We start from the raw sequence: 15453 nt of genomic DNA on the forward strand, positions 1-15453 counted from the left end.
AGTTTTACCACAATGTAAGGAGCTCCAGTTCCCCCGTTATATTTTTAAACAATAGAAAAGTCCTCTGGGTTCTAAAGTGTATAAAACAAACCATTTGGGGAAAATTCCTGAAAAAAGAGAAAAATATCGCACACCAAGGAAATTAAAACTTCAGTCCCAATATGTTTGTTAAGCACCATCTGTAGTTGGCTAACAAACAGATCTTGCTGCAAGATTCACAAAGAATGAATGTACAATTCTGCTGGCAAGAGTTTGTCCAACCTCCTGATCCCTGGCCATGTCTTTCTCATCTACCAAACATGAGTTTATCAAAAGTAGCCTAATATAATCAGAGCCATATTATTCAGCAGGATGTTTGCCATGTTATAAATACAACCACCACAGAATTCCTTATATGTTTCCTCTGCATATGTGAATTACGTATTAAAGAATATTACTTAGACTTGCTAGCAAAGCAAATACTACGTCCTTTAGCAGCTGTCAGATAAACAAAAACCAGAGATAAGAATATTTGCAGAAGCTCTAAGTAAAAGAAAATGCCTTGACAGTGGCTTAAGTTACCATGTAGACAATGTAGTACCCAAGAACATTTTTTTTTTTTGTCACTATAAAAGACACCTTAACAAATGTCAAAATAAACAAATCCCTCTATTATGAAATGAAGCCAAAAAAAAGACTTCTCCCTATAAAAGCTGAGCAATAGAATAGGACAGTCTACTAATGCTTTTAGCATTTTTTTTTTTTCTGGCACCTTTAACTGGGTGAGTGATTACATTAATTTATTTTTCTTACCTTTTAGAAAAGACTGGAAGTCTCTGCCCTTACCTTCATTGATTTTGCCTTCCAGAGAAGAAAGCGTCTTTCTGACATCATGCATCGCAGCATCAATGCTGTCAACCTTCTTTTGTAGAAAAGCCAGTTTCATCTCCTGGCTGCTAATCTTCTCATTCATTTTTTGCGTAAGTGCTTGGTCAGAGAATAAAATGAGAAAAAAGTAGTGTTAAAACATTGTGGGGGAAAAAAAAAAAGAAAGTGTAATTGACTTGAGAGACATTAGCTGGAAGTGGGGTGAAGTTTCTGAATGTTTAGTCTTGAGTGAATCATCTTGACTTTTGTCATGTATCACGTATTAGTGACATTCAGCAGCACAGCAGTAACTAATTACTGAAGCATCTGTATCCATTATAAAGTATTTATAATTCTACAAGAGTATTTTGAATGGTTAGCATATTTTAATTAGCATAATGCCATTCTTCCCCCACCTAGCACCCTACAGGGTATTCAGTTAACTCTCATTTAGTCTCCTTTAACACAATCACAAAAGCATTGATTTTTATTTACCATTTATAACATAACTTCATGAATTTGCAAGGCTTGTATTTGAAGGAATACATCATCTTTTCAGTGTTGGGGTCAAAACAAAGACTTTTTCAACACAGCAGCAAGGCAGAAAAACAGCTAATAGATAAATGACTTTGGAATAATCATTAGTCTGTCATTAAGAAAAGATGCTCAACCTGTGAAGTCAAGTTTCTTTTGAAACCTGCCCAAATTTTTCGTGACACTTGTAGTCTCTTCAGGTATAAAAAGGCCTAGCTGGACGCTTTTAAGACAGGTAGTGGTGAAGAAGGCCTTGGTCTTGCAAATGAAGACTCCACATGAATTCTGTTAGCCATTTGAGTTTCACAGCTGACAGGAGTGAGACTTAGTCTGGGATTTTCAGAAGACACTGATAAAATTAAATGCTCTAATTCCTTGAAGACAAGCTACAAAATCTCTTCAGCTCCTTCAACAATTCAGCCTAAATGGCCTACCTTAGACACATGATATATTACCGTACATGATCCAGGCCATACTACAATTTAATAAACTGCTATGCAAGAGATTCTTTACAGTAAATAAAAGTATTTATTGGTGTAAATTTACAGTATCAGTATTGATCTTATGTCAGTTTTCATTATGGCATCAGTGTCTATTCTCACAGCAGTAAACAGATATAATCAGAAACCATGCAGAAGCACAGGGGCCTAAAGACTACAATAAAAAAAAAAAAGCAAGTTGTATGTAAAAGTGTATATTCTCCCAGCTAGACTTATTCTCCAAAACTCTAGTACGTAAAAAATAAATGCACCATATCTAACTCAATAGTATTTGCAAAAATCCAGAAAATTCACTAAATGCACCCAGACAGCACAGATGAAGCACGCCAACACCCATGAGAATGCTCTCCTGTAGAGACATGCTGGTTGTAAAATTCATAATTGGTGAATAAGGCTGGCTGGTTTAGGTTAGGAAGTTAGCATCTCCGGCTCCTTACTTTGCTCATGGTGTCCAGTTACACAGACACATAATCATGTTTATAACTCAACCACCTAGTTTAGAGTCTGGCAATTCTCCCCAGCGGCACTGTGGAGACAAGTCATTGATGGACCTTCTTTGCCTGAATACTCTTCATCGTAATACTACTCTGTGACAGACAGACAGGTCTGCATACTTCTGCTCCTGGTTGAATTGTTACTACGAGAAAGTGATTTGAATTCTTTACTGGCTCATGCATAGGCCCCCAAACTGACAACTAACCTGCCGCGTGCAATGCTTTCTGTGATTTGGTTTCTGTCAGTTCCTACTGAAGGGGGAAGACAAACTGCATAGATGAACCTGAAAGTGAGGTTTAGAAGTGGCATGCCTGCACAGTGGGAGCTGGTAACAGAATATGGCTTGTAGAGTCCTGGTAGCTGCTGATGGAACGAGAGACCAGAGCAACCAAGTCACGTTTGCAGGGTTGGCACGCAGAACAAGTATCTCTCCCCTTCTAAACTGACCTCATTTGATTTAAAAATAACTGAAAGTCATTAACATGGAGCTGTGAGATTTCAATTTCAGAGTTATTTTTCAGAGCAGAATTCCTACTAAGAGATGTTTTAATGCTCTGTTGATCAAGCTCATTTTTTCACATGGGTCCTGTCTGCTTTACTAGACAGCATCCTCCTCCCTCTAGCACTGGAAAACTTCATTGCTTACACAACATACATGTGTACTGTCTCCATAAAACCCTGTGGCAGTCTGGATTCTGACATCCTGTTCTCTCAGCATGCATGAATATCCCAGCACCAGAACAGTATGTTGACAACTGCAACACACAGACCTGAGAACATAACTTGCCTTATTATTTGGTTCCATAAAATGTTTTCGGATATAGGCCAACCATGTGAGTAACAATAACACCACAGTGTGTAACAGCTGATGATTATACAAAAAGTCAGTGTAGACATCCATAATCAAAACACCAACAGATTCAAAAGAAAAGGGAGGTAGTAAGTTCAGGGAACATGCCTCCTTTACACTGTCTTTCACATCTTCTCCATCTTTTGGCTCCTCACCATGTAAACTACAAGCTCATCTGACAGTATGTAGAGAATGCTGCCAAATAACTTGCACATAATTTGCCACCAAAGACTTACCTGACAAATGTAGTCTTACCCACTGCTGGGGAGTATGTTGCAAGCAGAGAATAATTTTTTCAAACAACTTCCTTATTCAAGCATGTTTCACATATTTCTTTTGTTGTTATTTAAACACGATATGCTGATTGTTGGCAGTTCTCTGAGTACACAGACTTTCTAAATAATTCCACTTTACCAACATCTCTATACCCTCAAAGGCATACAAACCTTCAGGTGATAGAGACTGGAATATAATATAGTCTGTCAACTACTTAAACACCTCTAAATCACGGATACCTTTTCATAGCGAACTCTTAATATCTGAGTTCATGATTGTCCTAGGTTACAGTGTAAGATGTGCCCAAAAAAAAAAAGTATTCTGTTACCATCTTCATGAGCTGTTGAGACCAGGTGGGGCGGTGCTCCCTGCCTCCCCCCTCTGGACTATCTCCTGTTAATGGCCCATCAAGGAACTGCCTCACGACTCCCCATCCCATTGTGAGATGCTCCGCCCGGGGGGAAGGAGCCAAGCAGTCCATGCTAAATATAAACTGAGAGCTCGAACACCCTAGCAGCCTTCTTCCACTGGATTCCCAGAGGAGTTTTTCCCCCCACTGGAGTTCCAGAGGACAAGAGCTACCTACCTACCACTGGACCTTCGGAGGAAGACCAGACCCTTTTACAAGATCGCTGCTTCAACAGAACTACATCCATCGCTTCAGGAGGACTGCAGCCAGCATCTTATCGGACTGCTACTGCCACCCTAGCAGGGTGTCAGGTTGTATTTCTGACTCTGTCAGTGTAAACCAGTGGGTTGTTTTTTTTTTTTTCCTGCCTTGTGTTTTATATATATATATATATATATATATATATATATATTAGTAAAGAACTGTTACTCCTATTCCCCGTATCTTTGCCTGAAGGCCCCTTAATTTCAAAATTATAATAGTTTGGAGGGAAGGGGGTTCCATTTTCCATTTCAAGGGAGGCTCCTGCCTTCCTCAGCAGACACCTGTCTTTCAAATCAAGACAATGGTTAATTGGAACGATCTGATAAACGATGATTGTTTCTGCTCCCAGTTTAGTGTGCAAACACGCTTGGCATGAATAAAATTCCGTTCCCATGAATACTTATGCAGGCAACTATGAAATTAATTTTCTGAAACATTTATGCTGGTAAACTTTAAATTATACAGGTGGTAATGGAAAACAAATATAAAAGGAAGTGAGAACACCCAACAGTTCTAGAGACTAAGAGGTGGAGAAGCTTTTCATGCAGCAGTCATCTGAGGTAACTTCCCAATATAGATCACTATTTGAATATAAGCATTATTGTTACTAACAAGCTCTTACAATGTTGACGTCTGTACACACCCTTGCAAGAAAATATTGACATTGTGTTCCAAAACCTTACAGTCTATATAGGTTGAAGTAAACACAGTAATGAGCAAAGGAATAGGTAATAAGAAACAGTCTCAAACATCTGTGGTATAAAGCTGTAAACTGTCCCTGTGTTGCTTAGCTATTTGATCATCCTACCTGGAGTAGCTTAAAAAGCACTGCCCTTGCTAAAGTTTGAAGCATAATTGTACTGATTTTGAATAAAGCATCAATTTTTATGAGAAAATATGTAACAATAATCACATATTCAGATAATATAATTAACATCACCGTATTTTCTTTTATGACCAATGCTAGTCTATACTACTCCTAGATTTGATTTTGGGGGTTTTTTTGGCTGTGTTGTTTGGTTGTTTTTTTTTCCCTTTATCTCTGTTAATTCATCTATTCTACTCAGTAACATAATAATTTAAGTATTTCTATGCAGAATGACTTTCCTGGTTTTTGTTTAGTCGCAAGACATTCTATAAATGCTAAGCTACTGGTACGATTACATTCAGTTTCTTCCACCTGTCTTTATCAGAGAAGCATACTGCTGAACCATGACTGCTAGGAACTCTAACAGTTCATTCAGCTACCTTCAGTAGACAAGGATTTTTCTCAAATTGTTTTTGCAGGGATCTTAGTGAGTCACATGGTCAGTGATTGGGCTAGAGGTGTTAGTAATTATAACAGCTGACCTGGCTCACTGAGGTCCTGAGGAGCTCCTGGTGTCCTCTCACTGACAGTTTTGCTGCTTTCAGCCTGGTTGCTGTGTATAAGTGATTGTTGCTCTTGAGCTAAAAGAGAGCAAAAAAGGAAAGGATGTGAGCAAAACACAGAACATGACAATAAGTGTTCCACAACAATTGCTTTCTCTTTTTATTCTATACCAACTTTACCAAAGCCTAATCATCTGCAGTGATTCTTGTTATCTGCTTCATCCATCCATAATACAGTGTGGGACCACATTGATGAAGACAGTGAATGGCTTTACAAAAGGCTTCTTGAGACTGGCAGAGGTTGGTGATAATACTAAAATGTCAAAACTTGTCCTATAATGAACAGAATTTTGAAATCTCCAGGGCTAAAAATTCTAGAGGAATATTTTAGATCAATATAAAACAGCAGTACAAAGACAATACAAATGTTCTCAGCCATAAAATTAATTAGGTTTTTTTATAGCTACAAAATCAGTCAGGTATGTTAAAAACTATTTTTTTTTTGACAGATTACACACATTTTCAACAACAGAAATCTTCCCACTAAAGGCAATGGGATATTATACTGTTGCAGCACCTAAAAAAATAAAAATAATTTCAAAACATAATCAAATTCCAACAAATATCATCTGAGATTTGTGAGTGGTATATACATTGAAAAACTTCATGAAGGTGATAAGTTTGTAAATATTTTGACTTCATTAATGTTTATAAATACATAAAGGGTGAGTGTCAGAAGGATGGAGCTGGGCTCTTCTCAGTGATGGCCAATGATAGGACAAGGGGCAACGGGTGCAAGCTGGAGCACAGGAGGTTCCACATTAACATAAGGGAAAACTTTTTCACTGTGAGGGTGACAGAGAACTGGAACAGGCTGCCCAGAGAGGTTGTGGAGTCTCCTTCTCTGGAGACATTCAAAACCCGCCTGGACGTGTTCCTGTGTGACCTGCTCTAGGTGGTCCTGCTCTGGCAGGGGGGTTTGACTAGATGATCTTTCGAGGTCCCTTCCAACCCCTAACGTTCTGTGATTCTGTGATTTTCTGTGATCGTGGCAAATGGGATTTTCTGTGCTTATTTTACATCTCAGCCCAAAGATCCCAAAGCAATTTGCAAAAAAGCTAGACTAACATTATTATTATTTCAATACTACAGTTGGGGAAGCCGAGGTCCAGAAAAGTAAAGTGCCTTCACTCACAAGAAGCAGTGAACAACTGATAGGCTAGCTGGGAACAGAATTGAGATTCCCACCTTCCTTACTTAATTCTCTAGCCATTAGGCTTAACAGTGTCATTTTCATTTCATTATTGTTTAAAAAAATGAAATATGTACAAAGTAGGTTGTAAATTTGCTAGTGAAAATTCATACCAATTTATATTCTTGCTTAGTTCATGAAGCAGTTTGAAGCAGATGTTGTTCCAGCTGGAGAACATCTAAGGAATGCCATTTATGTGGCACTGATGTGATTTCCAGTCTTTAGTACAGTACAAGCAGAATAACTTGGGTGTGGTGGCATTATCTTCTAGCTCAAATATTAAAACCTAGTCTGGCCATAACATGAGTTTCCAAGGAAACAGAATAAAATGCTGAATCAAGAAACTCCCTATGTTTCATCAGCCTCTTAGAAGTATATATGAGGATCAAGAGATTACATTTAAGGACGATATAAGGTGTTTTATGATGTAAATTAAGAAGGGGGGAAGTAACAATTAGGACAGGAACTGAAAGGAAATTATCATATGGAGTTAAAGTTTCATAGAATTAATTGAAATGGGATGATAAGAAATACAAAATCCTCAAATAGTCATCTTTTCAATAGCTTCTGCTATCTTTCTGTGGCATGGTTATTGACACGAGTTAAATACTTGCATTCAGCCCAATTCATTACACAGGATTTATCAGGTGGTGATGTGATGATATAATCTATGACAAGGGAGTCAGTTACTTGCCTGTGATAAAGACCAGCTGATCGATGTCCTTTTATTCTTTCATTTACCGATCTTTCTGTTGCTCTAAACGTATTCATTGCCACTGTTAGTGCTAGAGAGACTAGAGTTTTTTATTTTATACTATCTTTCTTACATCTTATCTTTCATCCTCCCTATTAAATCAATGCCCCCTCTCACAGCTTCCCATTGTGGAACACCCAAACACAGTTTTACTCACTTTTAGAGTTTCAAGGATATATATTTATCTCTGTGTGCTTATTTTACTAATGCTTTAAACTGTTCAGATAACCTAATCCGTGTAAGACCCAGGACATAGTATCACTCTGTTGGAGCAAACCAGTAACAGAGCAAGCCAATAGTGCATCATACTGCTTCTAGAAGCAGCAAGGACTGTAGCCAGCGATGCACGCACACAAAAAACTCACCCAGAGACAATACCTCATATTGCACAGTCGTTAAATTTCATCATTGTGTAGGAAAGTTACTTCTCAGGCAGCATTAGAAATTCAGGGGTTTCATTTGTGAAACAAATTCAAAAGAATCATTGGCAACGTAGCTGCTTCTACATTATTCTTCCAGTGTGGCTCAGCCCTTTTCCAAAGGAACCACTTTGAGATGTTGTATGGTGATTAAGTCTTACGTACTCTTTGTTCCCATAGCTGAGATTCCCCACCCTGATGCTGAATAGCCGCAGACGGAACTCTAATACACACACTTTTTAGGGTACAAATAGCCATCAAATGACTCATATTTATGACCTTTTGAAAATAGGGTATGCTATGCTCAGTTTCAGCTAAAAAGATAAAATATCAAATAAAAATTAGACTGCTAGACCCACAGTAACAAAGCAACACCACCAAAAAAAAAGCGCAGCAATTCAAAATGCTGAGCAACGAGTTCTTCCTGTTCTTCCAGGAGCTTCAGGGTTCTCAACGCTTCTGAATATCAGGTAATGCACACAGGAATTTAACATTAGGCTCCTATCACTGAATATATTGGCCTAGATGTATAATTTATTGTCCCATGTATTTTTAAACACAGCGTGCAAAATGATTTCAGGGAATATTAAAAATATGGAAATTGGATCTTTTTCTCTCAATATATTTTTGATGAAGCAGGAGTGGCTGAAGGGGGATCTCTGTGGGGAGTTTGGTAGTTTCCTCCCATTCCCTGTGTTTCAAGGTGAATTGCTACCTTTTTTGGCTGCAGCTCGCCCCATGCGGAGGACAGCACTTGCTGCTGTGCAGAATATTTTACAGCCATCTGCTGGAGAAATGACATCTCTACCAGGCGAGTGAATTCAGTGCTAACAATGGCTATGGCATTGTCAGCAACTCTGAGAACCAGTTGTTTCCTCTAAACCACAGCCAGGGCAGATGGAAAAGAATTCATACACATTAGTCACCTCAGCCTCCCTCCATAGCAAAGCTAAATTCGAACACAGCATGATCGACATTTGAAGATGCATCTTCCAGTTCTTGAAATCATTTGTGACACTTAACATAGTGTTCAGGGACCACATGTGCATGAGCAAACTGGGTTTTCTTTCCCTCAGACATTACCCCCCACACACTATTTTCTCCAGCTTAAGGATGAAATGTTAATACAGAGCTGTGTAAAAATGACATCATGAACTTTGCAAGTCAGAATTTACAAGCACTTTCCTTTCAGCAGTTTTGCTCCCAGTTAAGCATTTGATATTCACAAATCAAAATAATGTTTTAATGCGTGAGTTATTCATACTGTGTTGTTTCCTGAGACTTGTAAGAAATTATGTTTAAATTTTTCTTTCTTAAAAATTTTCTTGTAAAAGTGCATTGTCCACGCAGGGCTGGGATCCGTGTCTTATCCAATTTGGTCATGTGTTGCCACATGGGAGGTGAAGTTAGAAATAGAGATCTGAAGATGTCTCTTCCCAGAGGCTCTTCTATCTTACTCACTACTACATTACCTTAAGAAGCATCTGTAACCAAGCAGTTACAAGGAGGCTACCAAATATGGTTTACAGATGTCTAGTAATAACTATCAGATGGTGACCAGTATTTCCTCCTGCCTAGACTATCAGACTGAAACAGTTATAGAATCATAGAATTGTTTAGGTTGGAAAAGACCTTTGAGATAATTGAGTCCAATTATTAACCTAACACTGCTGAGTCCACCACTAAACCATGTCCCTCAGCACCACGTCTACATGTCTTTTAAGTACCTCCAAGGATGTGACCCCATCACTTCCCTGGGCAGCCTGTTCCAATGCTTGACAATCGTTTTGGCAAAGAATAAGTCCAATCTAAACCTCCCCTGGTGCAACTTGAGGCCGTTTCCTCTTATCCCATTACTTGTTACTTGGGAGGAGATACTGACACTCACCTCGCTACAACCTCCTTCCAGGTAGTTGTAGAGAGCAACAAGGTCTCCCCTCAGCCTCCTTTTCCCTGTGTATGATTTCACTTGGTTTGACAGAGAAGCTAAACCAGCAGGCGTTTTGAATTAGCATTTGCCACAAGTGACCCAATTCACACTAGCAGTGCCTGGCTGAGATCTAAAATATATTGTCAGAACACCCCGGTTCTCTTGGCACAGAAACCCTTCAATAACAGTTCCGTTGTTGAGCAGATCAAGTGCAGAGAGGGCAAGCGGAGGGCTGAGCGACTCTGGAGAGCCCCAGTCAAAGCTTACAGTGTCTCTCCCCCCGCCGCTGTAGAAACAGAGTGCCTGGTCCAAGTTCATTAGCTGACATCCCTTCATGGGAATTGAATACAGGCAGGGCTTGTGCTGGTGGTCTGCTCCTCATGGGAGGCAGGATTCCAGAAGCAGGGAAGAAGAGCCTTTCTGACATAACACCTTTCATCCCAATCTCTTTAAGCACTTCTACAAGCATTAATTAATTAAATATCCCAGTGCCCCTGTGAGATAAGTGTCATCTCAATTTTCTAGATGGTTAAACTTGGGTACGCAGATTATAAGTGTCTTCCCCAAATTATTCAGCAAGCCAGAAGAGGTTTGAAAATAGAACCCAAGAGATGTAATTTCCAACCTGCTCCTGTAACACTTGACAACATTTTCCTTTATTCTTATTTTCACACAGATGCCACTACAAATTGAGTTATACAGCTTTTCTTCCTGGTCAATGCTTCCTTGTTGTTTTGATGCCATTTCAGTTTATCAACTGTAGCCTCCCCCCTTCAATAAGCATTTTTAAATCTATTTTTGCTAATGTTTGCATTTTTTAAAAACAAATGTTTAAAACATCTGATCCATGCTCACTGGACAGCCTTGCTGACTGACTGTGTCCCGTGTTAATATCTGACTCCACACTCAACTGCACAGATGAGAATTCTGTGCCTGCTGAGGTTCTGGCTCTTCAGCATTGAAATTTCCCTCCTGGATGTGAGTAACAGTGATTTCTCTTCATTCCTCTACATTAATTTTTAATCACAGCCTCTGCTCTGCCACTGCTGATTGAATTCCCTACCACATCTAATGGCCTTTCTTGTAATATTCATTCACTTAAAATATGTATGCTGATGCCATATCTTATTTTTCAAGGGCTGCTTGTTTAAGGCCAGCAGCAAAGAAACAGCTATTATATGGACGTTAAACTGCAGTACGTTGCCATATGTTTGATCACCAGGGCAGAGGTAAAACGCTATCCTGTCAAAAAAGGGCACAATTATACAGGGATCATGCGTAATACCTAGCAAAATTCAGTCACTGTTGTAATGAACAACAAAAGTCCTACTCAATTCAGAGGGAAACAAAGTTGATACATTATTTTATCATATCTAAAATACATTCTTAGAGCCTGAAACTGAAAGCCAAAAGAGTCACAGTGCTGTAGAATAATTTTACATCAAGTACCCAATAGAGGACCTGGATTTAACATCCCCAGCACTCCAATACTCAATAACTAAAAGGTCAAAAGTAGAGGGGCACTGAATGCAAACTCCATATTTTAGCACAATGGAATAAGGCTGAAGATTTTATGAGTTCTATTTAGAGTGGAAGAGAGGAAAGGAATTCTGCTTAGCTACTCCGGAAATTCATGTGCAGGGAAGGGTCAACATCCCAAAGCATTTTATTTTACTGCGCATTTTTCCTGATTTTAAATTAACAGGAAGGACTGTATTGATTTTCAGCAGAGCCGTTTGCTCACAAATCAGATTGCATTGTTTTATTTTGTTGAAGTTAATAGTTTCAAATCCTTACTACTCTACTCACCTTTGGGTTGGCAATTTTGTCCACTGTACCCAGGACAGCACTTCCACTCCAGCGATGTTACTATTTTATGTTTGATTCTGTAGGCTTGGTGTGCTATTGCCTGGGACCTGCAAAACCAGAACATTTTAAACCTATTTTAGGTGACCAAACAGGATACCTGCATAACTACATTACGTTATCTTACATGTCAAATGTATCCTTTCATTAACTGCTTGAAACTGAAAGTGAAGCCTAGCTAGGGTTTGGTATTTCAATAGAAATCACAGTTTTCATATGGCAGCCTTCAGATCATCTGCATGGACTTTAAAGGAACCTGTCTATTTAGTGCTGTCAGATTTCTTCCCTGAATATCTCATTCAGGAGTCAAATACTGTCGACTTTTACGGAAGATATTACAATTAATATCTACTAAATACTCTGTCCAGAGTGAGCCAAAAATACAATTGCAATATACTGTTTTCTTTCAAACCAGAGAAACAAAAAGCATTCGCAATGAATTTATGCCACATCAGTTCACATTTAGTGCACACTGGAAGCCTTCCATTCTGATTATTTTAAACAAGATTATACAAACATTAATCCAATAAAGCATGAAAATTTCCACTCTGGAAGTCGATGTAAGGAGGGTATGGCTATGTAATTGTGATGCCTCAGTTTTTAAGTTACAGTATGTTAACTGCAGAGGGAGCAGGAATTTTGTTTCTGTGTTCCAACACGTTCTGCATGTCCTGGCCTCACTATCTCTTCTTTTAGCTTTCTTAAATTCACAGAGAAGTCAGTTTAGGATGAACACACTGCAGTAGGGCATACAGCAGAAACTAACTACAGCAAGTCTACTTGCCTCTTTTAGTACGTTGAATACAAAGTTTGAATAAAAAGAATATGACACAGTTCTGCTAGTTGCTAAACGCTAACATGAACACCCTAACATGAAGAACACCTCAAATCTCAGAAAATGCAATGATGAAATAGTCAGAGAACTGTTTCGGACATGCAATCCCTGTCTAAATCATTCCAGAAAGGGAGACAAATTTGAAGGCTGTCAGACCAAAAAAATATTCTCCCAATGAATTAAACAATGCCACCTTGTTTTACACTGTAGTTAGTCTCATCACCCCTTCAAAAGCAATGTAATATTATATATATTAAAATTCATAGCAGCTGTCAGGAGCTTTGCATGTGTCCCCAACCACAGCTTTGCCTCTGAGAAATGGCTTTTTCAGCACCAAGAACTCAATAAAGATTAAGGTGATCTGAAATCAAGAGAGTTCTCAGTTATTTTGTTGTATGTATGGTCTTACTTTATGATAAAACTACCTTATTCTGCACTAGCATAATCCATTCCTGAAAGCACTCATAAAAATGAAGTGTCTATGAAAGCAGTTAATCAGGAATAGCTATTTCAAAAATAATTCTTCACGTAGACAAGCCTCAGAAATGTACATAGGAGAGACTTATTTACAGGAGCAGCACAAGGAGCTAATTTTCCCACAAAAAAGAAATCAGAGTTATTGTGAATCTTAGACTGAATTAGAAAAAAAACCTGGCAACATTTCAACCACAGGGTCCACTCCACCGTTTTGCAGTACAATCAACTATATTTCAGAGTCATCAAATCATAAGGATACTCTATTCCTGGTTTCACCTCAAAATGTTAAGCATGTTCTGCCATACCACCTAGAGGACAATTCTCAGAACAATCAAACTAACTTGTAAGAGGCTTTTGAAATTTTTCAAGGGAAAAATGTTACAACCTCTCTTTTGTTGGTGTTGTTTCAGTTTGCTATTTTCCAGGCCCACGCATTAAAATCCAATCTCATTTACTACTGAAACCTAATGTTTGCAGAATACAATGAGGCACCCAAACCACAAAGGACAATCTGAACATGTCTAATGGAGTTGTTATTTACAAGTTGTATCCAGGCCACTTACTTTTCTAGGTTCACTGCCTGACCAAAAACTATGTCACAAATAAGCACTCAGCAGAGAGGTTATAACAAAAATACTTATGCCTCTCAGTGGAAGCCTCTTGCTCCAACAAAGCACAAGCTTGGAAAACTGCACAGAAAGCATTTTCTTCCCCACATGTGCTTTAAAGCTCTGTACATGTGCATCTTTCCTTGCAGTACTCCAGAACAGAGGAGCAGGCGGTGGGCTTACTTGAAGACTTTGGACAGATCAGAGGGTGCCAGAGTGAAGGCACACCAAGTCACGATCTTTTACACTTCTACACATGTGAAGATGAGGCCTGGAAACAGGCTAATCTGCTCCCTCCTGTTTTCATTTTAATTTCTAAAGTCATAGTTGTATTAATTATGCAGCTGGTGATAATCAAAGTACTTGCAAGCACTGTTTCTTCATGGTTCTACACACCTCTGAGCACAGGATCCAATATGCCAAGTGCAAGGCTTCGCTCTGCCTGATGAGAAGGTTTCCAGGTTGTCCACTACCACTGTAGGTAAGAGTCTGGTGTGGACATAAGCACACCAGTTTCTGTAACATACAGAAGGTAAATACTATTAAAAATACAAATAACATTTTCACAATATGATGAGATCTGATACTTAAAGGGGAAAGTTATATACACCATTTTAGGGATAGGACTAAGATATGAAAATTAAGTTTGGCTTCTCTCAGACTGCCAATGTAGTCTTGGGCAATTCCTTAGTCTTCGTGCTTCAGCTGCCTATTAACAACAAAGAAAACAGACAACCATTTCTTCATCTCTACATGTATTTATATTGCAAATCTAAATTTTTCTTTGTAAATGTTTATGGAGCACGAAGTACAAAGAAGGTCTTCTAGACTGCAGGAACGACAGGTCTTAAAACACACCTACATTTCAGACTACAGAAACTGTTTATCCAGAATTCAAAGAATGGTTTAGTAAGGTTTTTAGCCACCCATAACTTTCACTTTACAGATAGACATTTCTACTCTTCCTCCCTTTCCCCAGCAATATTGTGAGTACACGTAGACCATGTTTTGCAGTGCACTGTAAGTTCAAAGCCACACACAGCAATAACGTGCCATAGTTCTATGCTTACCTGTGCCACTGCCTACCCACCCAGAGAAGGAAGTCGCATGTGAAGCGATCAAACTCTTGACCACTGCAGCACAGGACATAGGAGCCAGTGAGTGCAATGCCAGGTTTGTCTTTTTAAAAAGGTAGAGGTTGCAAAAAAATGCAAACTGTTAAACCAGATTTTGAAACCGAGTGACTTGGTAGAAGCTACAGTAGAGAGTGGAATTAAGTAGAAATATTAAACTGAATAATGGCTCCAGGCAGATTTGTACAGGGAAATCATGCCTCAGAAATCTCTTGGCATTCTTGGAATCAGCAGATAAATAAAGGGGTGATTTTCAGAGCTTTTTGGCAAAGTCACTTACTAAAAGCTATTAGAGGGGGAAAAAAAAGCAACCTGTCACATAGTAAGAGGATAGGTCCTGTTGTAGATTAATAAAGCAGACAACGGGTAATGTTTTCAAATCAAGAGAGAATAGATTTAGATTAGATATTAGGAAAAAATTCTTCACCGTGAGGGTGGTGAGACACTGGAACAGGTTGCACAGAGAAGCTGTCCCGTCCCTGGCAGTGTTCCAGGCCAGGGGATCCAGTGGATGGGGCTTTGAGCAACCTGGTCTAGTGGAAGGTGTCCCTGCCCATGGCAGGGGTGTTGGAACTAGATGGTCTTTAATGTGCCTTTCAACCCAAACCATTCTATGACTCTATGAAATGAAGAC

The 15453-nt window shown here is 39.0% G+C and overlaps 1 protein-coding gene across 2 annotated transcripts in view; it reads right to left on the reverse strand.

Moving 5' to 3' along the window:
* Positions 1–15453, reverse strand: part of MMRN1 (multimerin 1) — a 46173-nt gene that overhangs the window by 14772 nt on the left and 15948 nt on the right. Inside the window, exons 2-5 of one of the 2 annotated variants that reach the window (XM_086464526.1) lie at positions 14083–14202; positions 11710–11816; positions 5525–5617; positions 793–966 (exon numbers count right to left, since the gene is read on the reverse strand). In XM_086464526.1, coding sequence (XP_086320652.1) covers positions 793–966; positions 5525–5617; positions 11710–11816; positions 14083–14202 — 494 coding nt within the window. Of the gene's footprint in view, positions 1–792; positions 967–5524; positions 5624–11709; positions 11817–14082; positions 14203–15453 lie in introns of both variants that reach the window. The other variant, XM_086464525.1, reaches the window with a different exon arrangement.

This window comes from Leptosomus discolor, chromosome 4 (genome assembly GCF_034619465.1).
Source record: "Leptosomus discolor isolate bLepDis1 chromosome 4, bLepDis1.hap2, whole genome shotgun sequence".
NCBI classification, from domain to species: domain Eukaryota; kingdom Metazoa; phylum Chordata; class Aves; order Leptosomiformes; family Leptosomidae; genus Leptosomus; species Leptosomus discolor.